Source organism: Rhizophagus irregularis, chromosome 2 (assembly GCF_026210795.1).
Source record: "Rhizophagus irregularis chromosome 2, complete sequence".
Taxonomy (NCBI): domain Eukaryota; kingdom Fungi; phylum Glomeromycota; class Glomeromycetes; order Glomerales; family Glomeraceae; genus Rhizophagus; species Rhizophagus irregularis.
Window position 1 is genome coordinate 4,539,630 of NC_089430.1, and position 27,383 is coordinate 4,567,012.

The following is a 27,383-nucleotide window of genomic DNA, read 5'->3' on the forward strand; positions in this document are numbered from 1 at the left end:
TGCTGGCGGGTAGGGTGCAAATTATTTAAAATAGATTTGATTCATGTAATTTTTCCTTTAAATAAGGAGCATCGCTCCCCTTTGAGTATAATAATAAATAAATAAATAAATAAACGTAACATTATAATACTTAAATATATAAAATATATGATAAGATATATTAAGTGCCTTTAATAAAAGGTTACTATCATAAATAATCTATTAATTTACTATAATTCCTTATTCAATCATTTCTTCAGCACTTTTTGTTTCATCTGCAAACGAAAAAGTACTATTAAAATAAAAATAAAAACAATACATTTATTTATCATTCATTATACATACCTGCATCACTAATTTTTAAATGAGAAATATTAATTTGCAGGAATTCTATTTAATGAAATAAAATATGTTAGTATTTTTATAATTAATTTAGTTATTTACAAAATTATTATTTACCTGAAAATTTTTCACTAATTATATTGTCATTTTTTTCATAATAATCGTCGGAATTTTTTGGTTCGGGAAGATTATTAAAATTAAGTAATCTACTTGTATAAACAGCTTCAGAATGTGTTTCATATGTTAATCCTAAATTAGTTGAAGGTATGCTGCTAGTCGATAAACTATGGTTGATTTCTTCTGCTTCTTTAATTTGTTTTTGTAATTCTGTTTCGCTCAAAAGTATCTCTTTCCCCCATTTATCTAAAATATCAGCAATTTCTTTTGTTGTTGGTCGATTTAATGGATTTGCATCTAAGCACCTTTTAATTAAATGTACAATCAATTGGGGTACTTTAATATTAAACCTTGGTCTAAGTCCTTGACAAATTTTTATTGATAAATTTATATCATGGCTTGCATCATGATATGGAGGTAATCCAGAAATTACTTCATACATAATTATACCAAAACTATAAATATCAGAAGCTTTAGTATAATTTTGTCCTCTTAAAATTTCAGGTGCAATATAAGGTAAAACACCATATATTTTATTTTTTGCACTTTCTGATTCCTTATAATCTGCAGGTTTACATAACCCAATATCAGTTATAATAACATAACCATCAGATGTTAATATATTGCCAATATGTAAATCTCTATGAGTCAGTTCGTTTTTGTGAATTTCCTTAAGTCCAGATGCAATATTAGATAAATGTTCAAGCTTATCCTTCCAATCTAATTCACTGTAATTTTTATTTAAGCAATTTCGTAAACTTCCATTTTCTGCATATTCCAAAACCATCATATAATTTTTTGTTTCTGGATCTTGAGTTATTCCCATAAGCTATAACAACATATGTTTCATGGCCCATTTTATAGTGTAATTTAATCTAAATATACATTTTTTTTTAAAAGCACATTAGTAAAAATCACATCAAAAAATTTCATTAAATAATAAAAATTTATACCTCATTAATAAATTCTAGAGTAACATTTTCTGAATTATTTAAACTTTTCAGTGCTACAAACATATTTGAATCCAATCGTCTCCAATTTTGATTTTCATTATCCCATCTTTCAATTTGTCCATCAATCCATTTTGCTCTATAAACTTTTCCAAAACCGCCTTTTGCAATATATTCAATATCATAAAATTTATTGTAAGGTATCCACTCTAATACTTCAAAATCATCATTTGCTGATAATTGAGTATCTTGAATAAATTTGTCAATATCATTATTACCGCTAGTCCAATTTTTAAAATTTTGTTGAAACCGTTTTGCATTACATGCCTTACACCAATAGCTTCTCGTATTTACTTCACATTTCTCACAATATCCGTTCCAACTCATGGTTTGATAAATTATTCAAAAAAACAATAATAATAGACTTTATAATAACAAGATAACGGAATAAGTCAAAATATAGGAAAGAAAATTATTTAAATATGGAAAAGCTTCATTTATGCATCCAGATTTTGGATTCTGAATTCCAGTATTCGTGTAACAAAACAAATGCTGTACTATTACTGCGTCGGAATATCAAAAAAAGAAAATAATTTATGTTCTAAAATTAAAATGGTATAGTCTAAAGTGGATCATATTACGTAAGTTTAATGAAAAATGAAATTTATTTATAGAATTGTGTATAATCTAAAATATTAAATTTTATAAAATTCAATCAACATTTATTAAAGAAACATTTGAAAACTTAGCATATAATGTTCAAAAGCGGTTAAATTATTACAAAGGGGATACTTTGGCTATTTAACGTCGGTTCAAGAAGTATATATTCAGATATCATGGATGATATATGTAACATGTTGCCCAACTTATTCTTTTGACGAGGAGATTTTTACCGAAACGGAACGGAAAAAAAAAACAATTGAGAATATAATGAGAATATAATATAATTTATCCTATTATTCATTCTACGCCATGTTCTTAAGTATTTTTGCACTGTTAAAAATTAAAACCTCATGAAAAGTGCCGTTTTCAAATGAAATTATCTTTAGAATGTACGATGTTCTCTTAAATTAATTTTTAATAATGCTTCATTATCAATCATCATCATTCCACGCCATCCTTTGCGTTAATTTATATAAAATAAATATTTTTATTTATACAACATACAATCCGATATATATTGTTTACTTATATTAATTATACATATACTTACATATCCGATATATAAAAAAAATAAAAAAAAATCGGGTTACGACTTGTTACGTATAACTACTATTTTTTCTTTTCTTCTGAGTTCGGATTTTTAATATAGTACAATTTCAACTTTTACCGACTTCCTCATTTTTTATCATCTAATGAATTAAAAATTTCACCAAGACATTTACATTGACTTCTAATTCTAACAAATTCATCAATCAAGGTCATCCTATTATTATTCATGTCATCAATATCCTTTTGAATATATCTTTTACCAAGAATTTTCCAATTTCTTAATTCTTTATACGCTGATTGTAATTGTTCAAGTATACTCGTATGTTTTTCTATAGAATTTTGTAATTTTGATCTAGTCGAACACGCATTATACATAACTGCTGTCGTCGTTGCTCCTGTCGCATATATTGCTGCTTTTCCGATCCGTTTCTATTTAGAAAAATTTTTTAGGTCATTAAATTTAATTAAGTTTTTATATAAAAAGAAATTGAACAATAAAATGTAAATAGGTTAGGCCACACAAATTCAATTTTTCGGTTCACGTAACATTGAAATTTAAAATCAACCCGGGGACCCGGGGTTTATTGTTTATTAGTAAAAAAAGTTTATATATAAAATCGTGACATTTGATTGGTTGACTTTTAAAAGGGAGGAATTTATTTTCGCTCTAGAAGTTCTCAGCCGCGTGATAAACTTACCCGCCAATAAAATTACGTCCTGATCACATGATAAATTTTTTATATATAAACTTTTTTTTATTGAAATTTGAAAAAGTGACCCGGCCGGGTGAAGTGAACCGAAAATTCGAATTTGTGTGGCCTTACCTCATATTTTTCGTAATCTTTATTTCCGAAACTTTTTATTATATATATATCTATTAAATTGAACGCAGTAAATTTTTTTTTTAAAGAAAAATAATTAATAAATGAAAGATAAAAATGTAAAAAATTGAAAATTAGAATCATAATAAATTCTCAAACTTACATTGTAGCGGTATATAATTTACATGATAAACCTTTCTTTGATCTCTAATTTTCATAATTCTTTATTACATTCATTATTAATAATTATAACAATTCTCATTAAATCTTCCGCAGCTATAACAAATTGTTCAAGTCGTCTAACTATCAGGAAAAAAAAAATTGCAAAAAATAAATAAACCTTACGTTGAAGTCTTGCATATTTTTCCTCATCAAACACATACATCGTATAAAATAATCAATAAATCTATAAGAGTTTAATCCATGATAGATAAATAATTCGTAAACTCGCCGCCAGAGTTGGTATATGCTTCAGCGTATCTAACGTATTTAAATAAAAATCTAGCAAAATTATTATTTGAATAAATCAATCATATTTTAATTGTACAATTTAAATCAGTTGGTGCTTTAGAAGAACGTTATATATCAAAGAAAAGGCTTTACTGATACAAAAATTGTTGAAAAGCAGCTGCATCAATATTTTTATTGATTTTTCTAAAAGTGATTGTGTCTGCTGACGTTAATTCAGCTTCATTAAACTAATTTGAAAAAAAAGGATTATTATTTATTACAACTTTATAAAATCTCATTTTTTTCTATTTTCCGAATGTTAAATACGTCAAGCACACTTACTAATACATTAATATTATAAATCCAATGTAAAATTTAATACAAATCAAAAAAAAAAATACAAGAATTCATATTTATTTGTAATATATAAAATAAATAAACGTAACATTATAATCATGCTTAAATATACAAAATATATGATAAGATATGTTAAATACCTGACCTATAATAAAAAGTTACTATCATAAATAAGCTACTATTCTACTAATTTACTACAATTTCTTATTCTATCATTTCTTCACCACTTTTTGTTTCATCTGCAATACGAAAAAAATATTTATTTTTATTATATATAATAAAAAAAAAAAAATTAATTATAATTATACATACCTGCATCACTAATTTTCAATTGTGAAATATCAATTTGTAGAGATTCTATTTGATGAAATAAAATATGTTAGTATTTTTATAATTAATTTAGTTAATTTAGTTATTCGCAAATTATTATTTACCTGAAAATTTTTCACTAATTATATTATCATTTCGTTCATCGTAATAATCATCAGAATTTTTTGGTTCGGGAAGATTATTAAAATTAAGTAATCTACTTGTATAAACAGCTTCAGAATGTGTTTCATATGTTAATCCTAAATTAGTTGAAGGTATGCTGCTAGTCGGTAAACTATGATTGATTTCTCTTGCTTCTTCAATTTGTTTTTGTAATTCTGTTTCACTCAAAAATACCTCATGCCTCCATTTATCTAAAATTTCTTTAATTTCATTTGCTGTTGGTCGATTCAATGGATTTGCATCTAAGCATCTTTTAATTAAATGTACAATCAATTGGGGTACTTTAATATTAAACCTTGGTCTAAGTCCTTGACAAATTTTTATTGATAAATTTATATCATGGCTTACATCATGATATGGAGGTAATCCAGAAATTACTTCATACATAACTATACCAAAACTATAAATATCAGAAGCTTTAGTATAATTTTGTCCTCTTAAAATTTCAGGGGCGATATAAGGTAAAACACCATATATTTTGTTTTTTGCGCTTTCTGATTCTTTATAATCTGCAGGTTTACATAACCCCATATCAGTTATAATAGCAATATCAGATATTAATACATTGCCAATATGTAAATCTCTATGAGTCAGTTCGTTTTTGTGAATTTTCAAAAGTCCAGATGCAATATTAGCTAAATATTGTAGCTTATTCTCCCAATTTAATTCGCTGTAACTTTTAATTAAGTAATTCCGTAAACTTCCATTTTCTGCATATTCCAAAACCATAATATAATTTTTTGTTTCTGGATCTTGTGTTATTCCATAAGCTATAACAACAAATGTTTCACGGCCAATTTTATTGTGTAATTTAATCTAAATATACATTTTTTAAAGCACATTAGTAAAAATTACATCTAAAAATTTCATTAAATAATAAATAATTTATACCTCATTGATAAATTCTAGTTTAACATTTTCTGAATTATTTAAACTTTTCAGTGCTACAAACATATTGGGATAACGGCTCCAATTTTGATTTTCATTATCCCATTTAAAAATATATCCATCAATCCATTTTGCTCTATACACTTTTCCAAAACCGCCTTTTGCAATATATTGAATATCATAAAATTTATTGTAAGGTATCCACTCTAATACTTCAGAACGTTTAGTTGCTGATGATTGAGTGTCTTGAATAAATTTGTCAATATCATTATTATTACCACTAGTCCAATTTTCAAAATTTTGTTGAAACCGTTTTGCATTACATGCTTTACACCAATTAGATCCAGTATTTTCTTGATTACATTCCTCACAAATTCCGAACAGACTCATGGTTTGATAAATTATTCAAAAAAAAAATAATAATAGACTTTATAATAACAAGATAGCGGAATAAGTCAAAATATCGGAAAGAAAATTATTTAAATATGGAAAAGCTTCATTTTATGCATCCAGATTTCGGATTCTGAATTCCAATATTCGTGTAACAAAACAAATGCTGTACGATTACTGCGTCGGAATATCAAAAAAGAAAATAATCTTCGTTCTAAAATTAAAATGGTATAGTCCGATGTGGATCAGTTATTTATAGGATCGTGTATAATCTAAAATATTAAATTTTTAAATTTAATCAAATTTTATGAATTAATTACACATATATTAGGGACATTTGTTAAATTATTACAAAAGAACACTTTGGTATTTAATGTTCGACTGATGAAGTACATATTCAGATATCATGGATATACGTAACATGTATCGCCAAACAAATTTTTTAACGAGACGAAACGGAACTGAAAAAATAATGATAAATGATAACTGAATATAGTATAATTATCTTATATGATCATATTGATTTCATGCCATGCTCGACTCTTACGTATTTGCACGGCTGTTAAAAATCATAACTTTGTGAAAAATTCCGTTTTTAATGAAATTATCTTTAGAATGTACGATGTTCTCTTAAAATTAATTTTTAATAACGCTTCATTGTCAATAATCATTCCCACACCATCCTTTTCGTTAATTTATATAAAATAAATATTTATTATTTATACAACACGATATATATTGTTTACTTATGATATTAATTATCCCTTAAAACTGTAGGGGTTAAAATTAATTTTAAAAATTTTTGAATTTTTAAAATATCTTAAGATCTAGTGATCATAGAAAGATGAAATTATATTTGTTAGATTCCTCTTATTAAGGCGTATTTAATGGTAATAAAATCATAACTCTAAAATTGATAGATAAAAAGTTATATTAATTTATAAATTTTTAGATTTTATAAGTTATCCTGTCACATAATATTTGTAGAAGGACAATTTTATTTCTATCAGATTCTTCTCATTAAGACGCATCAAATGGTGGTAATTTTATATTTCTAGGGTTAATGGATAAAAAGATATTTCAATTTGAAAAATTTAGCTACTATTTGTTATAATTTGTTGATCATTTATTTACTTTTAAAAAATCATTAATCAAATTGAATTTTTTTTCGATTTTTACTTAGAAAATACTATAGAATTTATTACAAAAATATTGGTTTATGTAATAAAATATTTTAAGATATTTAAAAGTGTCTTTAATTAAAAAACAAAATTGCAGGCAAATAAATCAGTATTACATATCAGATATATAAAATGAAACAATAAAAAAAAAAAATCGTGTTACGATTGTTACGTACGACTACTATTTTTTCTTTTCCTCTGGGTTCGTATTTTTTAATATATAATTTCAACTTTATGAATACTCTTCGCTCGGCTTCCTCATTTTTTATCATCATCCAATAATGAATTAAAAATTTCACCAAGACATTTACATTGACTTTTAATTCTAACAAATTCATCGGTCAAGGTTATCTTATTATTATTCATGCCATCAACATCCTTTTGAATATATCTTTTACCGAGGATTTTCCAATTTTTTAATTCTTTATACGCTGATTGTAATTGTTCAAGTATACTCGTATGTTTTTTGTGTCGCATATAATGCTGCTTTTCTGATCTATTTCTATTTAGAAAAAGAATAATTTTAGGTCGTTAAATTTTTATATAAAATATTGAAGTGAAAAAAGTAGGGTTAGGTTAAAATTACCTCATATTTTTTATAATCTTTATTTCCGAAATTCTTTCTATTATAAACGCAGTAATTCCGATTGTACTATGAAATTGAACGCATTAAATTTTTTTTTTTAAAAAAAAATAATAGATAAATTGTAAAAAATTGTATCATAATAAAAATTTTCAAAAAGTTACATATAATTTACATGATAAATCCTTCTTTTGATTTTCCAATTTTTCTAATTTTTTATTACATACATTCATTATTAATGATTTAATGATAATAACAAGTCTCATTAAATCTTCCACAGCCTTAACAAAATGTTCAAGTCGTCCTATAAAAAAAAAAAAATAATTTTTAAAAATGAATAAAATTTACGTTGAAGTCTCTCATGTTTTACCTCATCAATTACATCGTATAAAATAATCAATAAATCCATAAGTGTTTTATTCATGATTGATAAATAATTCGTAAAAACTTTAAAGATTCTATTAAATTCTTCATCAGAATCTATTAATACTTGACATGATTGATGAATTGAATAAAATGCGTTACATAATTTCGAGTAACAACGGTTTCCCCCTTTTAATTAGGTAAAAATTATAATCTCGAATTTAAAGGAATTTTACAAAAAAATGAGGCCTCCTTTCGTATTCATAAATCCCATTATATGGTGAAATAACTTTCAGTCTGTAATCTAGCGAAATTATTAACTATCGTATTTGAATTCAACATAAAACTATGCTAAATAACGCACACGGTAGTACTATCACTATTATCAAAAACGAAACCATTTTGCATTTAACTGAAATTTTATCCGATTAATCGCAAATAGTAACAGTAGCCATACTAGGCGTAACCCGTCACGTTGCGCCGGAAGAGAGTGATAATAACACACATAGCCATGCAGTGTGAATAGGTCTAGTTTTTTACTATTATTATGATGGTATTAATAGGAAATAAATGTAATAAATTACACAATTCACATGCTCATACAAATAACAATAAATTGTGCGTAAGTGTCATACAGTATATGTTATATTATTATTAAATACAAATTTTATTTATCACACGAAACAAATGTTGAAATTTATGATTTATTTATACATTTACAAATTCATTGTAAAATTAATTTGTATAAGTATTTTATTGTTACATAGTTACAAAAAAAATCTTTTTTTTTTATCTTAAAAAAATTCCAAAAAAAATTACATCTTCTGTTGAAAAAATATATATATATTGTTAAAGAAATTCATTATAGCAATCTATTGTTATAGAAAAAAAAATATCTTACTATCATATAAATTAATATGAAAAAAAATTCCCCAGAAAAATTAATTATAACGATCTATTGTTACAATAAACTAGAGTAACTTGGTAATTATTAGTGAGTTATAATCATTATACTGTCAGATTGACTCGAAAATTTTGGGTCGGGTCATCAAACGTTTTTATAATTAAATATAAAAAAAATTGATTTTTTTATTAAAAACGTCAGACTTGACGTTTTTATGATTAAAAAATCATTTTTTACGTTAGATTTGATTAAAAATCAAAAAAATTGATTTTTTTGGTTAAAAACGTAAGACTTGGCGTTTTTATAATTAAAAAATCAAAAAAATGATTTTATTAATTAAAAATGTCAGACTCAACGTTTTTGTAATTAAAAAATCAAAAAAATGTTTTTTTTTAGTTAAAAACGTCAGACATGACATTTTTGTGATTAAAAATAAAAAAAAATGATTTTTTTAGTTAAAAAATGTCAGACTTGACGTTTTTGTAATTAAAAAATCAAAAAAATGACTTTTTTAGTTGAAAAACGTCAGGCTTGACGTTTTTGTAATTAAAAAATCAAAAAAATGACTTTTTTAGTTGAAAAACGTCAGGCTTGACGTTTTTGTAATTAAAAAATCAAAAAAATGACTTTTTTAGTTGAAAAACGTCAGGCTTGACGTTTTTGTAATTAAAAAATCAAAAAAATGACTTTTTTAGTTAAAAAACGTCAGGCTTGACGTTTTTGTAATTAAAAAATCAAAAAAATGACTTTTTTAGTTAAAAAACGTCAGGCTTGACGTTTTTGTAATTAAAAAATCAAAAAAATGACTTTTAGTTAAAAAATGTCAGGCTTGACGTTATTGTAATTAAAAAATCAAAAAAAATGACTTTTTCAGTTAAAAAACGTCAGACTTGACGTTTTTGTAATTAAAAAGTCAAAAAAAATGACTTTTTCAGTTAAAAAACGTCAGACTTGACATTTTTGCAATTAAAAAATCAAAAAAAAAATGACTTTTTTAGTTAAAAAACGTCAGACATGACATTTTTGTGATTAAAAATAAAAAAAATGATTTTTTTTAATTAAAAACGTCAGATTTGACGTTTTTGTAATTAAAAAATCAAAAAAATGACTTTTTTAGTTAAAAAACGTCAGACTTGACGTTTTTTAATTAAAAAATAAAAAAAAAATGATTTTTTTAGTTAAAAACGTCAGACATGACATTTTTGTGATTAAAAATAAAAAAAATGATTTTTTAATTAAAAACGTCAGATTTGACATTTTTATGATTCAAAAAATTATTTTTTACGTTAGATTTGACAATTTTGTAATTAAAAATCAAAAAAAATGATTTTTTTAGTTAAAAACGTCAGACTTGACGTTTTTGTAATTAAAAAATCAAAAAAAAATGATTTTTTAATTAAAAATGTCAGACTCGACGTTTTTGTAATTAAAAAATCAAAAAATGATTGTTTTAATTAAAAACGTCAGACTTGACGTTTTTGTGATTAAAAATCAAAAAAAATATTGGTTTTTTTTAATTAAAAATGTCAGACTTGATGTTTTTGTGATTAAAAATCAAAAAAAATATTGATTTTTTAATTAAAAACGTCAGACTTGGCATTTTGTAATTAAAAATCAAAAAAATATTGTTTTTTTTAATTAAAAATGTCAGACTTGACGTTTTTGTAATTAAAAAATCAAAAAAAAATGATTTTTTTGATTAAAAATGTCAGACTTGATGTTTTTGTAATTAAAAAATCAAAAAAAATGATTTTTTTGATTAAAAACGTTAGACTTGACATTATTGTAATTAAAAAATCAAAAAAAAAATGATTTTTTTGATTAAAAACGTCAGACTTGACATTTTTGTTATTAAAAAATCAAAAAAATGATTTTTTTAATTAAAAAACGTCAGACTTGACATTTTTGTGATTAAAAAATAAAAATCAAAAAAATATTGGTTTTTTTTTAATTAAAAACGTCAGACTTGACGTTTTTGTTATTAAAAAATCAAAAAAAAAATGATTTTTTTAATTAAAAACGTCAGACTTTGACATTTTTGTGATTAAAAATCAAAAAAATATTGGTTTTTTTAATTAAAAACGTCAGTCTTGACATTTTTTGTTAAAAAAATAAAAAATGAAGAAAAAACGTTTTTGCGTTATTTTTTTTATAATTTTATATGGAAAAATGCCAAAACGTTTTTTTCTTAATAGTAATGCAAAAAAAAAGTTTTTGGCATTTTTTTTAATAATATTATATGAAAAAACGCTGAAACATTTTTTTTACAATTTTTTTATTTTTTTGCAATATTTTATGAAATTTTAATGATCAACAAAAAAATGAAATTATGCAAATATTGAATGATGCAACAATTTAACAGGGACTTTTAGTGGCACAGGAAGAGTTTTTGCGAAAAGTTGGCATTAGAAGTTTTTTTCATTGACATTGACATTGACATTGACATTGACATTGACATTGACATTGACATTGTCACTGACATTGACATTGTCATTGACATTTTTAATAAAGTTATATAAGATTAATCTGAGAGTTTTTTACCAAAAAGGAAATTTTTTTATAAAAAGGGAAATGATTTTCAATTTCGAGGCAATTCAGCAGGTGTTTTAATAACAAATTGAGAAATGATTTTCATAGAAAATCTCGTGACAAAATTTATAATAAATTTAAAATAAATGATCAACAAAAATGATCAACAAAATCGTTACTAGTTTTATAAAAAACGCCCAATAATATCTTTTTATTGTTTTAATAAATAAGTAAATTATGTGTCTATTATTGAGCCTAAAAAATAATAACATTATTAGGCGATTTCCGTGGCATCGCAGCATCGATCCGATCACCGATTTAAACCTAAATGGTGAAAGAATGTATTTGGGGAAAAAAATTTGGTTTGAAAGAAAAATCAAACCGAAAAAGGAAAAGGAGAGAAAAATTTTCGGATTGGATAAAAAAGCCAACCGGAAAAAACCAAAAACAAAAAAATAAAAATAAAAAAATTCAAAAAAATAAAAAATAAAAAAATTCAAAAAAAAAAATAAAAACGAAAAAAAAAATTTGGAAGGACGAAGAGAAAAAAAATGAAAAAAAAATTTGGGAGAAAGAAAAAGGATAAAGAAAGAAATCGGTTTAACGAAAAGAAATAAGTACCGAAAAAAAAGAACGGTCCAAAAACACTAAAAAAATTTATAATATGGTCTAAAAAAAAAAAGACCGAAAAAAAATAATATAAAAAAAAAATGGTCTTAAAAGACCAAAACAATAGGATTATTTAATAAAAAAAAAATATAATAATTTTTCGGTTTTGGAAAAAAAACCAAATCTAAACGGGGAAAGAATGAAAAAAAAAGAAAAATTTCGGTTTGGAAAAAAAAACTAAACCGGAAAAAAAAGAAAATTTTTTAAAAAAAGGAAAAGAAAAAGGGTTTCGAAAGAGAAAAGAGGAAATTTGAAAGAAAAGAAAGAACCGAAAGTAAAAGATCTGTTCAAGAAAAAAAGAGAAAATTAAAAAAGAGGAACCGAAAAAATTCAGATCGTTTGAAAAAAAAGGAAAAAAAAATATTTTTTAAAAAAAAATTTCAATCTAAACGTTACGGTTACACGTATTTTTTAGTTATATAGATTCCATCTTAGAATAATTGGAATGTATTATTAGTGCTCCTACCGGGTCGGATTCGGTCGGGTTTGGAGAATATATCTGACTCGACCCGGCAAAAATAGAAATGATCCAATTTTAACCCGACCCGAGTATATTTAATTCGAATAACCCGGGTTAGACCCGAAATTTTCATTGGATAATATACTGTATGCTTAGTAATATATCAAAAATATTTTTTCAAATATAATTTTTTCAATAACGCAAGGTAATTGATCTAAAAGATGATCATATAGGTCACACAACTTTTTGTTATTAAAACTAAAGCTAAGCACGAATTTAAAGATATATTCAATTTCCTGTTTATTTATTGCTTTATATTTGAACTATAAAATCGAAATTATATCACTTGCTTTAACAGAAATTTGACTATACTTTATATCTGCCAGGACTTTAAACACATGCATGCTCTAATTCTATCTGCTTTAAGACTACATCTTTTTGCAGCTATCAAATCGGTTCCACTGGAAACTATTGGAATGCTGGTTGCTTTATTAATCATCAAAATCAACTTATTAGTTAATGTAATGTTAATAATTAAAATAATAATTCATACACATACCCAAAATTGCGAGGTGTCTCTAGCAATTTTCGCTAAGTGAGGATATACTACCTCATACATTTATCTAACAAAATTATATAACGTAATCAATATTAATGCGTAATCGATATGTGATCAGTGATTTTAATGATCATCTGGGTCTAATTCAGGTCAAAACTCGAGTCAAGGAAATGAATGACCCGACCTGACGGGTCGGGTCATGCGGGTCACGGGTTATTAAAATTGTTAGTACTGATCCGATTTAAAATTTACTCGGATTGAATTATCCGGGTTAGACCCGAATTTTGCGGAGCACTATGTATTATGAAATATTCTTTTTATAAATTACAATTTTTGTGAAGAAATTTCTTAATAAATTATCTAATTCTTGTTCAAGCGCTTCATAACAACAAATTGGATAACGAAAACAGTGTTAATTTTTCACCGAGAATATTATAACATAAAACTTCACACTAAATTATTGAGCAGTCACTTACGATGATGTCCGAGGTTAAACATCTTTGAATACCGACTGTATATAAAAAAAATCTTGCTGAGAAATATTGTAATCATTTGATACATTCTATCTGTAAAAAATTTTTCTTCCATTTAACCCCAACGCTGAATATAATTGTTTCAAGTATACCTGCTTTAGTCAAATACTCGATCTATTTCTAAAGAAATTTCAGAATTTCAAGAACAACATGGAAGAAAAAAAGAGTTGGTCTTAGTGTTGTTTAAGTAACGTTCTAATTATTTGAGGGTACATAGGCTAACCCTCCGGAAAGGAGTAAATAAGAGGGAAGAGACGACAAGAGTTGGAAGAGTGAGAGAGAATTTTTTTTAAATTAAATAAAGAGGCCAGTTATAGAGTGAGAGTATAGATATTTCCCACGAGACTCACTCATGATGATCATGCGGCACACGAAAAGAGCACAACTAATACATTCAGATGATAGATGATACTTTTTTCGAATGATAAATTTTTATTAGAAAAGTAAAAATTCTATTGTTATTAAGTGTAATGTTTGTAAAATGAAATAAGCTTTTAATGTAAAAGTTAAAATCAACAAGAACATTTTCGGATATTCTAAATTTGGTTAATTAACCGTTATCATTAAAATATTTAGCAAATTACATATTTAGCTGTTGGAAGATTAATGCTGTTACCGTAATACTAGTTTGCAATCTGGGACGCATTATAGTCAAATTAGTTTTATTTAAAATAACATTAACCTTAGCGTCAGCTTCATGCTAAAAAAAATACACTCATAGTCATGACTAGAAATAAATACTATATCATGTGTTTTTTTCGTTAGTGATTTCGTCTTTCGTTTTGCTTGAGATTGCAATCATTTTTTAAAAGTATTTAAAAATTCGAAGCTTAATTTGAAATAATTGACGTCAAACTTTAAAAATTTTATTTTTTTTAGCAAGTGTACTTCAAACTTTTGTCAGTTAAATTACTGAATACCAGAGAACCAAACTTTTTCATTCTAATAGTAGATAACCACCTTGATTTATCGAGGGGATGGTACCCAAATTTTGCTGCGTTACAAAGATGAATTAACTCATCACCTTAATAAAATATATTAGATTTATATCTTTATTCAAAAAAAAAAACAAAAATTTGACGGATTTTTTCAAAATTATTTGCTTTATATATATATATTTATATATATATAAAGTGTTAGAAAATAAGGTAAATTATTACAAAAGATAATAAAAAATAAAATATAATAATAAACTTTATTATTAATAATCGAATGAAGTAATACATAAATATAATAATTTAAAAGTAAAACAATAATATGAGGTAAAGAATATATGAAAATAAGAAAATTATTAAGTTACAAAACTTAGAGTTAACCAGAAGTTCTCGGCTTATTTTTATTGAATAATACTGAACGTACTACAATACACCGAGATAGTCGCCAGTTTTATGGCAGATCTCACCATACTGGCATTTTTTACATAAATCACGTTTATGATGGTTGATCTCCGCCGCTTCCTCTAAATGTTCGTATTCCAATAGTCTGTTTCCAGATTGCTTACAATCGTAGCAACTTTGCATGTAAAAATCAGTTCGATTCAGATACTCTGCCGGAATTTCATCTATGAATTTACGGAGTTTTATCCAAGTATATGAACTTGACCAATCATTAAAGCAACGGTAGTAATTTTTACACGTCCACTTTCCAAACACTCTGTAATGGTTATTCCATACGAGATGGCAAATGATCTCGACGGTTGGAATTTGAGGTTGAATTTCTACCAATTTTTCTACTGGTGGTGATGTTGGTTCTAACGGGGAACAGGGAGTAGGAGCTAAATTCGGACTATTACTTCCTTCACTCTCATCTTCCTATTAAGATAATTTGTAATTAATGAGAATTTGTGAAAAATAAAATAATTAAAATTAATTTGACCTACATACATACCTGTGACGTATACAAATGAAAGCTTGAGATCTGACACCTTTTCCCGCATTCTTTGCAATCCTTTCTAAAAAATTCGTACTGTTGTTCATTTTGTGGTTTTTTTAGGTACTCTTTGAGTAATTCCTGAGTGTATTCCTCACTTTTCCAATCATTTAAACATAGCCATTCCCGTTGACATTCCCGTTCAGTTTTGCATTTTTGATTATGTTGACATAACCACTTGTTATTTCCTAGCCAACTATATTCACATTTCGCATCGTGTTTCTGTTGACATCTACAAATTTCATTCTCACATTGCCACTTACTTTCATTTGGTAATAGATATTCACATTTCCAATCATTTTTGGATTTACATTTACACTCTTTGATTCTACATCGGAACGTACTCCATAGGCCTTCACACTTAGGTTTATGTTGACATTGCCATTTATGTCGAGATTGCCATTTGAATCGGCAATCGAAATCCGTTTTACATGATGGTTCATGCCGACATTTCCAAGACCGACAAAGCCAATAACCATAAATTTGGTACTTATTGTTATCAATCAGATGACGAACGATTTTGGTAATCTATAATAGACAAGGAATTATATTACATTTAGAAAAAGTGAATAGATCATTTATTACTAATATATAAAATGAAATACTACAAACCGAGCACAATTCCTTATATTCGTTTGATTTTCACTTTAGAAGATGAAAACTTGAGATCTGACATTTATTATTGCATTTTAAACACTTCTTCCGGACAAGATCTCTTGCTCCTAAATATTCCCAATCACATGATTGACACGACCAAATGCCACGCACTTTGTACTCTTCATTATGGAGTAGATTTTTTAGGTGAGGGATGATTCGGTAACCCTGCAATGAACAAATGTTAAAATTACATTTTAAAAACCTCAAAAAATTTCTTAATTTGACTAACAATCCTATAATTTATAAAATATTCCGTCTGTGGTTCGTAAGAAGATGTACGTAAGGAAATCTATTGAATAATAAAGTTATCAGTTACCTAAATTATTAATTAACCTTATTACATAACAAACGTGCTTATCGTACATTAAAGATCTCGGCCTGTTTATTGCAATTCAAACAATAGTACGTATTTTTCTCTACTAGATCCCTAAATGAATCTGGAGAATAAGTATCTGAGCATCGACATAACCAACTGACAACCACATTATCATATTCATTTTTCTGGGTTACTAGGTTTTTTAAGCTTTCGTTAATCTAGTACGAGTGAGAAAAAAATATTTGAATTTTTTTTAAATATTTTTATTAAAATACGGTAAGTAAAAAAAAATTTTTTGACCAACTTTTTGTTCATTTATAATATTTATAAAATATTCGTCTTTTTTTCCGCAAGAAAATTCTGCTAAATTATCAAGACGTTTTGGGTTATCATAATTTGCAAAAAAAAAAAAAAAAAAATTCCATCCAATGCAAATATGATAAATTAAACATACCATTTTATTCTGTTATAAGTGTTGTTATTTTTTTTTTCATATAAAATGTAAACTGATCGTGAAGGAAATAAAAATCGCAAATATAAGGATAAAAAGTCACTTAAATATTTGAAAAAAAATATTAAAATTATTTAAAGTATGATCTACAAAGCCTTTAACCAAATGACCTGGTCATTTGATCATTTTATTTATGATACCATTTTTTATAATGGGTAAGATTGAATGTCATTTGACTGATATTTGTCATTAATTTTAATTTCTGATGTTATTTTCATAAATTTTAAGTTAGTAGTTAAATGATAATCTCCAAAACGTTGAATAGCAAAAAGATGATCTTTGTGAGACGGGTAAAAGGTTAACTTTTTGCAATTTTAATTAAAATTTCTCCTATATTTACTTTTTATATTGATGTCTTATTAATAAGTTACTACTTATGGTAATTTCAATCGCGTGAAATAATAATATAACGTGATCTGGGTCTGGCTCATTTCCACTTACCCTAACCTTATCCTAACTCTAATCTTATCTAAATTCCTTACCTAGCAATCCTAATTTTCTTAACTCTAATCCTAAATTCCCTTGTCGGTGAGATGAAACATTTGTCTGTAAAATGATCCTGTCGGTGTAACGTCTGTCGGTGAGATAATTGTCGGTGAAATGATTATCGGTGAAATGAATGCGACTCATGATCTAAGAAATATATAATGAAATATTTTCGTTCATATGTTAATATTATTGTAAGCTTTGATTTCATTGCGTAATACAGAGTTGTTTATAACCAAATGGAAAATACCAAATAACATTCATTTGTCATTTCGAGTAATTTATCACAACTCACAACACTAGTTTAATTCGATTTTAACAAAAATCAGAAATATTTTTTGACAGTTCAAAAAGTGTATATTAAGTTTGTTTGTTAATGCATTTCAACATCACTAACTGTTTATTCACACCTTTACAAGCCGTTTGATACAAGTTAAAGTGGACTTCGAATAGTGGTTTTCAATTTTCTTGTTCAAAAAGTTATTTTTTTTTGTTGGCTGCAACTCATAAAAGGGGCCAAGTAGAACGAGGCGTTGATGCTTGATGGGATGCGATAACACAGACTCGGGAAATACAGAGAAAGCTCGCCTTTCGTTAGGAGAGGCTCGTCTTATGGCCTTTGGATTTGGGAATTTTTCGTCGGTTTTTTTCCGGTTGGCGTAGCAAAAATGTTAGCACGCGAAGCGGAATACAAATTTGGAAATAAAAGATTTTTGAGGAACGAATGAGATGACAAGAAAATGAGGTGATTTGTTGTCACAACAAATTTTCGGTCCAGCATAAAATTTAGCCGCCATCACTCGCAGCAAGTCACGCGAAGAGGATAGGAATAGATTTGATTGGCATGTATTCTCAAGTCACGTGAATTCACGTTATAAAAATTTCGAGAAACAAAGTTAAATTCCTGGTTGTGGGTTGTAGGTTTAGTTTAGGTATTAGAGATATTGAGAGTTTGGGATAAAAATAGGATAGTTAAAGCTAGTCACGGGATGATAAAGTAGGGGGTCGAGTTTAATTTCGCCGCCAAAATTCGTTATTCTACATGCCGCTCAAGGAGTAATGCATACGTAACAACTGCATAGTAGAGATTAAGCTCTTTAGGGATTCACCGCTAGATTCTCGTGAACGGTTTTAGTAGATTAGCAAGGAAAGGTTTTTGTAGAATTGATCGAGAAATGAAATGCGTTTATCAAGTATCTATCTGGGATAGTAAGTAGTTAGGATTCATACTCTCGCGCAAAAATTAAAAGAAACACAAAAAGATGGCATAACCGCGGGCATGTGATGAAATGCAGTTAGTTCGGATGAGTAGAACTAGGACAAGGGTTCATTAGTTGTTGGGTTATACTAAATACATAAAGAAATCTTTTCTAGAAAAAATTTTGGATTAGCTGATTTTTATTAAGTTTATCTCATTGTTTATAATACATTAATCTTTTTTTTTTACTTACTTTTTCGCGAATAAATGTTTTCAGGAAAATAAAGTTATTTATTTATTGCTTAACAATTAATATCAATTACTTGAATGTTAAAGTGATAATATCCTGGAAAGAAAAAATCCCTAAAATTGATTTAAATTTTATTTTCATTGCGTGATGAATATTTTTTATAAAAATGTTAATCGAAGTGAAACGTCAATGGAATTCAGCGAAATGGACGATTCGGTGAAATGGATTCAATAAAATGCACTTTCGGCAAAATGTCCTTTTGGCGAAATGTCCCTTCGGTGAAACTTCCCTTCAGCGAAATTGCTTCGGCAAAATGTACCATTACCTGGAAATAAAATACTATCTATATTATAAAGAGTAATTGTTAATTTTTTGTTTTTTAATGAGCGAAAAATTAGAAAGAATACGTTAAGCAAATTAATTACACTTGAGAATATTAAATATTTTATGTATTAATATATACATTTTACGTAATGTATTACCAATAAAAATATGCAATACACCTATTGTAAATACTTCATATAAAACTTCTTTATTTTTTACTAAAATTTCTAAAAAAGAACTAAACATATTTAACTTAATTAAAGTTAACTATACTGAATACTGTAGAATGGGAATTTTTATTGAACAAACTAGAAGTGAGAATAATAAACAAAAAGAATCAAAGCAGGGAATAAAAATAATTATGAAGCCATGAAATACTATGAATGATAATGAATTTTAATGATAGAAAATTTACATAAATTATAAATTTTTTTTATGACGTAAATAAAATATAATATTGTATATTGTTTTTAAACATGATATTTTATCAAAAGATTTTATATATATTTTTGTATTGTTCAAATTATTTATTTAATTAAACAAATACTACCAAAAAAGTATTATCTATGAAAATATTTACTTTTAAAAGGCTATATTTGGCAATGGACATTTAATAAAATGAATTTTATTATTTAACCGAGTTCATTGGTTAGTACGACCATATATCAAATATCAAATAAAGTTAAGCAATATTTCACTTTTCGCAGGTTTTACAACAAAATAATATAATAATCCTAATAAATTCTTTATTGGCCTTTACCAACTTTATTCATGCATTTTATTATAAATAACTATGCATTAGAGATCACAATACAATAATTAAGCTAAATTAACTATAATTTATTACTATTACCCTTAAAGCTTTAAATATTTTTTTTAATAAAATTATGCCGAGTTAATTTAGCCGCAAAAGGTTCAAATCTAGTTGGTATATTAATGTTCTTTCCTATGGCAAGCCGAGTTGGACAAAATTATCAGACATTGCGCGATAAAATATCAAGCATGGCTAGACAAAATGTCACTCCGTGTCTGACATTTTACCTGTTTATGCTTGATTTTCATCTGTCCCGTGCTTGATATTTATCTGTATGTGCTTGATATTTTTATCTGTTCATGCTTGATGTTTATCTATCACGTGCTTGATATTTTTATCTGTTCATGCTTGATATTTATCTGTACGTGCTTGATGGTTTTATCTGTACGTGCTTGATGGTTTTATCCGACCATGCTTGACATTTTTATCCATCCATGCTTTATGTTTTTATCCATCTGTGCTTGATATTTTTGTCCGTCTGTGCTTGATGTTTTTGTCCAACTGTGTTTGATTTAATCCAACTATGCTCGATAATTTTATCTTTGTCAAAAATTAGTTTCTTTGTCAGCACAGGGTTGATATATTGTTGGTCACATGTTTTAAGTTTAGCGTAGTTTTAAAAAATTTTTTTTTTTTTATTGGCTTTTTTTTATAAACAAATTTTGTAGAGAATTTTATTTTTAATATAGGCAAAGGCTTAGTTTGATAGAATTTCTTTGGGAATTTTTTTAATAAGATTTTTTTGATAAAAAATTTCGTTAGAAAATTTTTTTTTTGATGATAATTTCGTTAAAAATTTTTATTTGATAGAAATTTTATTGGAGAATTTTTTTTTGATAAGATTTTTTTTTGACATATACTTAACAATTTTTTGTGACAGGAGAAATTTTTTTTTTTTTGATAGAGAATTAATTGAGAATTTCTTTTTTTTTTTGCAGAAAATTATTTGAAGAATTTTTTTAATAGGGAAGATTTTTTTTTGATAGATAATTTCGTTACTAGAAAATTTTTTTAACAAGTGAGATTTTTTTTTGATAGAGAATTTCGTTAAGAATTTTTTTTTAATAGGAGGGAGTTTTCCTTGATAAAGAATTCTTTTGGGATTTTTTTTTAATAAGTGAAAGTATTTTTTGACGGAGAATTTTATTAGAGAATTTTTTTTTTTTTTTTTGATAGAAATTTCATCATAGAATTTTTTTTTTAATAGGTAAGATTTTTTTTTTTTTGATAGATCATTTCGTTAATAATTTTTTTAACAGGAGAGATTTTTTTTTTGATAGATCATTTCGTTAATAATTTTTTTAACAGGAGATTTTTTTTTTTGATAGAAAATTTCGGTAAAGAATTTTTTTTTTAATAGGGAAAATGTATTTTTTGATGTTAGAAATTTTTCTTAATCAGGGATATTTTTTTTTGATTGAGAATTTCATTAGAGAATTGTTGGTTGAAAAGTTTTTTTATTTTTTTGATGGAGAATTTTGTTAGAAGTCTCAATATTGAAAATAGTTTTTTTTAATAAGGGTATCGAGAATTTTGGCTTGAAATTTTTTTTTTTTAATAAAGAATTTCATTAGAGATCTTTTTTTTTATAAAAAATTGATTGAGAATTTATTGGAAAATTTTTATTAAATTTTACAATTTTAATAAATTTTTACTCCTCTTCATCCTCCCATCACTTCTTTTAATCTTCCATCGCTCCTTTTCGTCTCCCATCACTCCTTTTTGTCTCCCATCGCTTCTTTTCATCTCCCATCACTCCTTTGTCTCCTATCTCCTTTTCGTCTCCCATCGCACTCCCTTTGTCTCCTATCACTTAATCCTCATCGCTCCTTTTCGTCTCCCATCACTCTTTTCGTCTCCCTATCACTTCTCATCTCTTATCATCCTCGTCTCCCATCACTCCTCGGTCTCCCATCACTTCTCTTCGTCTCCCATCACTCCTTTCGTCTCCCATCACTCCTCTTAATCTTCCCATCACTTCTTTTCGTCACTCATCACTCCTCTTAATCTTCTCATCACTTCTTTTCGTCTCCCATCACTCCTTTTTATCTCCCATCACTCCTCTTCGTCTTTCATCACTTCTTTTTGTCTCCCATCACTCTTTTTCGTCTCCCATCACTTCTCTTCGTCTTTCATCACTTTTTTTTGTCTCCCATCACTCTTTTTCGTCTCCCATCACTCCTCTTCATCACCCATCACTCCTCTTTGTCTCCCATTACTTCTTTTCGTCTCCCATCACTCCTCTTCGTCTTTCATCACTTCTTTTTGTCTCCCATCACTCCTCTTAATCTTCCCATCACTTCTTTTTTTTATCTCCCATCACTCCTCTTTGTCACCCATCACTTCTTTTCGTCTTCCATCACTCCTTTTCATCTCTCATCATGTCCTATTTCTCCTTTTGGTTCCTATCACTTCTCATTACTCTTTTTTACTCCCTTTCATCTTCTATTACTTTCCATTACTCCATTGTTATTTTATTTTTTTTTCCTTGATCATTGTAATTTACTTATCTTTTTTATTTATTGTTATTGTTTCTTTTATTTGTACATTTCAATAAAAATAAATATGGTGATTTTATTCTTTAAAATCGTAAATGTGACTTAAATTTTAATATTTGTAAATAAGATTTCATTAAATAAGATTATTTTGAATAAATATGTTTGCAAAAAAAATTTTAAAAAAAATATCTTTTTAATAATAACCGATCAAAAATTAGATACATATTTGAAAAAAAAAACCCAGGCGATGATCGCCCAGGCGACATTTAGCAATCCCAATTTTTATTTATATATATTAAAAGTATTTAAAATAGTAGATTTTCAAAAATGTTTTTATGCCAATTAATGATAAAAAGAAGAAACACTGCAAACAAATTTCTGCTATATACTTTTCTTAAAGTTAACATTTTTTAACTTTTTAATTTATGTCGGCTCATGCGGAGCTTTACTAGTATATAAAATTTGCTTAATTTACTATGCTACTTAGGATTCTATCATAGTTTTTTTTAATTTTATCTTAATCTTATTAATGTAATTTAGTGTTTTTTTAATTTTATAAAAAAAGATCTTTAATGAAATTCTTTATTAAAAAAATAAATTTCAAGCCAAAATTCTCGATACCCTTATTAAAAAAAAAACTATTTTCAATATTGAGACTTCTAACAAAATTCTCCATCAAAAAAATAAAAAAACTTTTCAACCAACAATTCTCTAATGAAATTCTCAATCAAAAAAAAATATCCTTGATTAAGAAAAATTTCTAACATCAAAAAATACATTTTCCCTATTAAAAAAAAAATTCTTTACCGAAATTTTCTATCAAAAAAAAAATCTCCTGTTAAAAAAATTATTAACGAAATGATCTATCAAAAAAAAAAATCTCTCCTGTTAAAAAAATTATTAACGAAATGATCTATCAAAAAAAAAAAAAAATCTTACCTATTAAAAAAAAATTCTATGATGAAATTTCTATCAAAAAAAAAAAAAAAAAAAAATTCTCTAATAAAATTCTCCGTCAAAAAATACTTTCACTTATTAAAAAAAATTCCCAAAAGAATTCTTTATCAAGGAAAACTCCCTCCTATTAAAAAAAAATTCTTAACGAAATTCTCTATCAAAAAAAAATCTCACTTGTTAAAAAAATTTTCTAGTAACGAAATTATCTATCAAAAAAAAAATCTTCCCTATTAAAAAAATTCTTCAAATAATTTTCTGCAAAAAAAAAAAGAAATTCTCAATTAATTCTCTATCAAAAAAAAAAAAATTTCTCCTGTCACAAAAAATTGTTAAGTATATGTCAAAAAAAAAATCTTATCAAAAAAAAATTCTCCAATAAAATTTCTATCAAATAAAAATTTTTAACGAAATTATCATCAAAAAAAAAATTTTCTAACGAAATTTTTTATCAAAAAAATCTTATTAAAAAAAATTCCCAAAGAAATTCTATCAAACTAAGCCTTTGCCTATATTAAAAATAAAATTCTCTACAAAATTTGTTTATAAAAAAAAGCCAATAAAAAAAAAAAAATTTTTTTTAAAACTACGCTAAACTTAAAACATGTGACCAACAATATATCAACCCTGTGCTGACAAAGAAACTAATTTTTGACAAAGATAAAATTATCGAGCATAGTTGGATTAAATCAACCCTATAAAAAAAGAAAATTCGGAATTTGTCCTGAAAAGTATGGAAAATGTCCAGAAATTTTCCGTGCGTCCGGAAAACATTCGGAAACGGTCATGTTTTGGAACATTTTCCGGACGCTCGATTCTGGACAAATTCTGGACAAATTCTGTAGTGTCAAGAAAATGTCTGGAATTTGTGCGTCCGGAAAGTGTTCCAAAACGTGACCGTTTCCGAATGTTTTCCAGACGCACGGAAAATTTCCAGACATTTTCCATACTTTTCAGGACAAATTCCGAATTTTCTTTTTTTATAGGGCAAACACAGTTGGACAAAAACATCAAGCACAGACGGACAAAAATATCAAGCACAGATGGATAAAAACATAAAGCATGGATGGATAAAAATGTCAAGCATGGTCGGATAAAACCATCAAGCACGTACAGATAAAACCATCAAGCACGTACAGATAAATATCAAGCACGTACAGATAAACATCAAACACGTACAGATAAAACATCAAGCACGTACAGATAAAACATCAAGCATGTACAGATAAACATCAAGCATGAACAGATAAAAATATCAAGCACGTGATAGATAAACATCAAGCATGAACAGATAAAAATATCAAGCACATACAGATAAATATCAAGCACGGGACAGATGAATATCAAGCATGAACAGGTAAAATGTCAGGCACAGTGTAACATTTTGTCAATCCATGCTTGATTTTTCACCCGCCCAATGCCTGATAGTTTAGTCCAGCTCGGCTTGCCATACTTTCCAAGATTTAAATCCATTAAATCAATTAATTTATAAGGAAATGGATGTTCAACTTCAGAAACATCATCAAGTCTTTTCATTTGTTCAGGTGTCAATCTAAAAAAAAAAAAATTATTTTTAATAAATTAATTTTTTTTAAGAAAAAAAAAAATTCTTTTTTATTTAAATAGATGCACTTACTTAAATTCAAGTGCTTTAAGATTTTCTTCGAGCTGATTAACTGTTTTAGCACCAATTAAAGGAGAAGTAATACCAGGTTTTTGCATGGTCCAATTCAAAGTAACCTACGTATTATATATATATTACATTATCAGTTTATAAAGAAAGTAAATCTTGTAGTATTATATAAAGGTTGAATATAAATTATTACTTGAATAGGTGTTCTTCCGATCTCTTCTGAAATAGCTTTAACTTCATCCAAGATTTTCCAATTTTTTTCAGATATCGAATGTTCTGCGATAAATCTATTACGAAATTCCGATGTTGCTTCTGAATTAATATTTTCCGGTAAGAAACCTGGTTACAAACAAAAAAAAGTTGTAAATATATATTTAATGTATAAGAAAGAAAGAAAAAAAAAGAGTATCAATGGTTAATTACCCTTCTGCGACAACACCCCATGGAATGATTCCAACCTAAAATATTATTTTTTTTATTATGAAAAAAAAAAATATTTATTTTGTTTCTTTTTACAGTATTGGCAAACGCTTATAATACATACACCATGTCCAGCACAGGCAAGCTGTAGGTCGGTTTCCATCGTTCGCTCCAACAAATTATAACGCGTTTGAAGTCCAATGAAAGGGCTAAATATAGTTAATAGATATGTGTTAACCTAAAAGCTTTCAGCAATAGTGTTAGAACGAGAGAGTGCCCAAGCTGGCATATCGCTTATGGCATAAACGATCCGATGTCGTAATTGCAACAAAATTTTCTGGTGTTGAATTTTTTCTATTATGTAACATCGTTTAATTTTTTGATTTTAAATAATTTTCTAAATTATTTTATTTTATTTTATAGCTAATGTAACCAATATGCAAAAGGATAAGAGGTACATTCCGAATTCTGGTAAGTTGATACTAAACTAATCGTTGTTATATTAGTTGATGATAATGATCGAAAATACTTATAAATATATATATCAATATATTTAGGAGGAAATCATCGAAAAAGTCTTGTGGAAAATTTGGATGCAAGTTTAAAAAGATTGAATATGAGTTATGTTGATATCTCGTTCATTTCTATGAATAATTGAAGAATTTATGAGATCATTAGATGATGTCATTCGAAGTGGAAAAGTAAGTCTAATTATAATTTAAACAAATTTGATATATATATATATATATTTCTAAAATATTATTAAAATAAAAAAAATAGGTTTTGTATGCCAACGTTCACTCTAAATTGATTTTTAATTATTATTTAAATATTTATCAGCTAAAAAAAAAAAAAATTTTTTTAAAGCAAAAAGTAATATTTGAGCAGATGATCATACTTACTTCACCCATGTTATAATTGCAAGCGGTGTCTAAAAGTAATATACATTATGATTGTTAAAGTATCTTCTAACGTAGAATAACTGCATAAATAATTTATTTACCAAAGAAGTTTCCACCTTTTTCATAATAAAGGTCAAAAACTTTTTTCGATTCTTCATAGTCCCTATTTGTATATTTATATGTTATATTATTTTGTTAGGTTTTTTTTCTAACAAATGAACTTACCCATGTTTCTCCGAAAGTCTTTTCATATGTTAGATCAAAACAGATCATCATAGAAATTAAATTAAAAATTAAGGAATTTCCTATAATTAACGTCATAATTTTGGCCAAAGCGCCAAGACATAATGGAGAAACTCTTAATCCACTAGGGTCCAATAAAACATAATCATCAAGAGCACTGATGGGTTTGGTGGGAGATGAAGTGTCTTTAGACATTTTATCAAAAAAACGAATATTTTGATAAATTTCATTTTACTTTGACACTTGGTGCTTATTTATATAGTATGTGTCTACCCTTTTGCTGCTTTGCTATAAAATTTGTCATTGTTAAAATGAATTCACCTCAGCCAGGGTTCACAAAGAATGTGATGTTGTATAATTTTTTGTTGCATAATTTATTAAAATCTGGGATAATGAAGACCCGAAATATACATAAAAGGAAAGGTCTCGGAATTTTATGAGATAATGCCGATATTTCCTTTTCGGTTAA

At 26.4% G+C, this 27,383-nt stretch overlaps 7 protein-coding genes across 7 annotated transcripts; all 7 read right to left on the reverse strand.

The window, feature by feature from the left end:
* Positions 1-219: 219 nt before the first annotated feature.
* Positions 220-876, reverse strand: OCT59_012342 (uncharacterized protein; the record flags this gene model as incomplete). The annotated part of the gene is made up of 4 exons (XM_066134386.1): positions 220-254; positions 325-369; positions 439-743; positions 872-876. 4 exons carry the CDS (start codon positions 874-876, stop codon positions 220-222), a joined length of 390 nt encoding a protein of 129 aa, XP_065989656.1.
* A 1,850-nt stretch (positions 877-2,726) lies between these two features.
* Positions 2,727-2,975, reverse strand: OCT59_012343 (uncharacterized protein; the record flags this gene model as incomplete). The annotated part of the gene is made up of 1 exon (XM_066134387.1): positions 2,727-2,975. One exon carries the CDS (start codon positions 2,973-2,975, stop codon positions 2,727-2,729), a length of 249 nt encoding a protein of 82 aa, XP_065989657.1.
* A 1,457-nt stretch (positions 2,976-4,432) lies between these two features.
* Positions 4,433-5,073, reverse strand: OCT59_012344 (uncharacterized protein; the record flags this gene model as incomplete). Its single annotated transcript, XM_066134388.1, has 4 exons — positions 4,433-4,467; positions 4,541-4,585; positions 4,663-4,970; positions 5,069-5,073. The coding sequence occupies 4 exons, from the start codon at positions 5,071-5,073 to the stop codon at positions 4,433-4,435; spliced, it is 393 nt and encodes a 130-aa protein (XP_065989658.1).
* A 2,364-nt stretch (positions 5,074-7,437) lies between these two features.
* On the reverse strand, positions 7,438-7,770 carry OCT59_012345 (uncharacterized protein; the record flags this gene model as incomplete). Its single annotated transcript, XM_066134389.1, has 2 exons — positions 7,438-7,681; positions 7,766-7,770. The coding sequence occupies 2 exons, from the start codon at positions 7,768-7,770 to the stop codon at positions 7,438-7,440; spliced, it is 249 nt and encodes an 82-aa protein (XP_065989659.1).
* Positions 7,771-15,137: 7,367 nt separating this feature from the next.
* On the reverse strand, positions 15,138-17,138 carry OCT59_012346 (uncharacterized protein; the record flags this gene model as incomplete). Its single annotated transcript, XM_066134390.1, has 5 exons — positions 15,138-15,590; positions 15,667-16,236; positions 16,568-16,654; positions 16,729-16,899; positions 17,136-17,138. The coding sequence occupies 5 exons, from the start codon at positions 17,136-17,138 to the stop codon at positions 15,138-15,140; spliced, it is 1,284 nt and encodes a 427-aa protein (XP_065989660.1).
* A 7,943-nt stretch (positions 17,139-25,081) lies between these two features.
* OCT59_012347 (uncharacterized protein) lies at positions 25,082-26,137 on the reverse strand (the record flags this gene model as incomplete). The annotated part of the gene is made up of 6 exons (XM_066134391.1): positions 25,082-25,268; positions 25,353-25,456; positions 25,543-25,636; positions 25,773-25,807; positions 25,894-25,978; positions 26,037-26,137. 6 exons carry the CDS (start codon positions 26,135-26,137, stop codon positions 25,082-25,084), a joined length of 606 nt encoding a protein of 201 aa, XP_065989661.1.
* A 233-nt stretch (positions 26,138-26,370) lies between these two features.
* Positions 26,371-27,109, reverse strand: OCT59_012348 (uncharacterized protein; the record flags this gene model as incomplete). The annotated part of the gene is made up of 4 exons (XM_066134392.1): positions 26,371-26,476; positions 26,672-26,700; positions 26,773-26,787; positions 26,897-27,109. 4 exons carry the CDS (start codon positions 27,107-27,109, stop codon positions 26,371-26,373), a joined length of 363 nt encoding a protein of 120 aa, XP_065989662.1.
* Between the last annotated feature and the right edge of the window lie 274 nt (positions 27,110-27,383).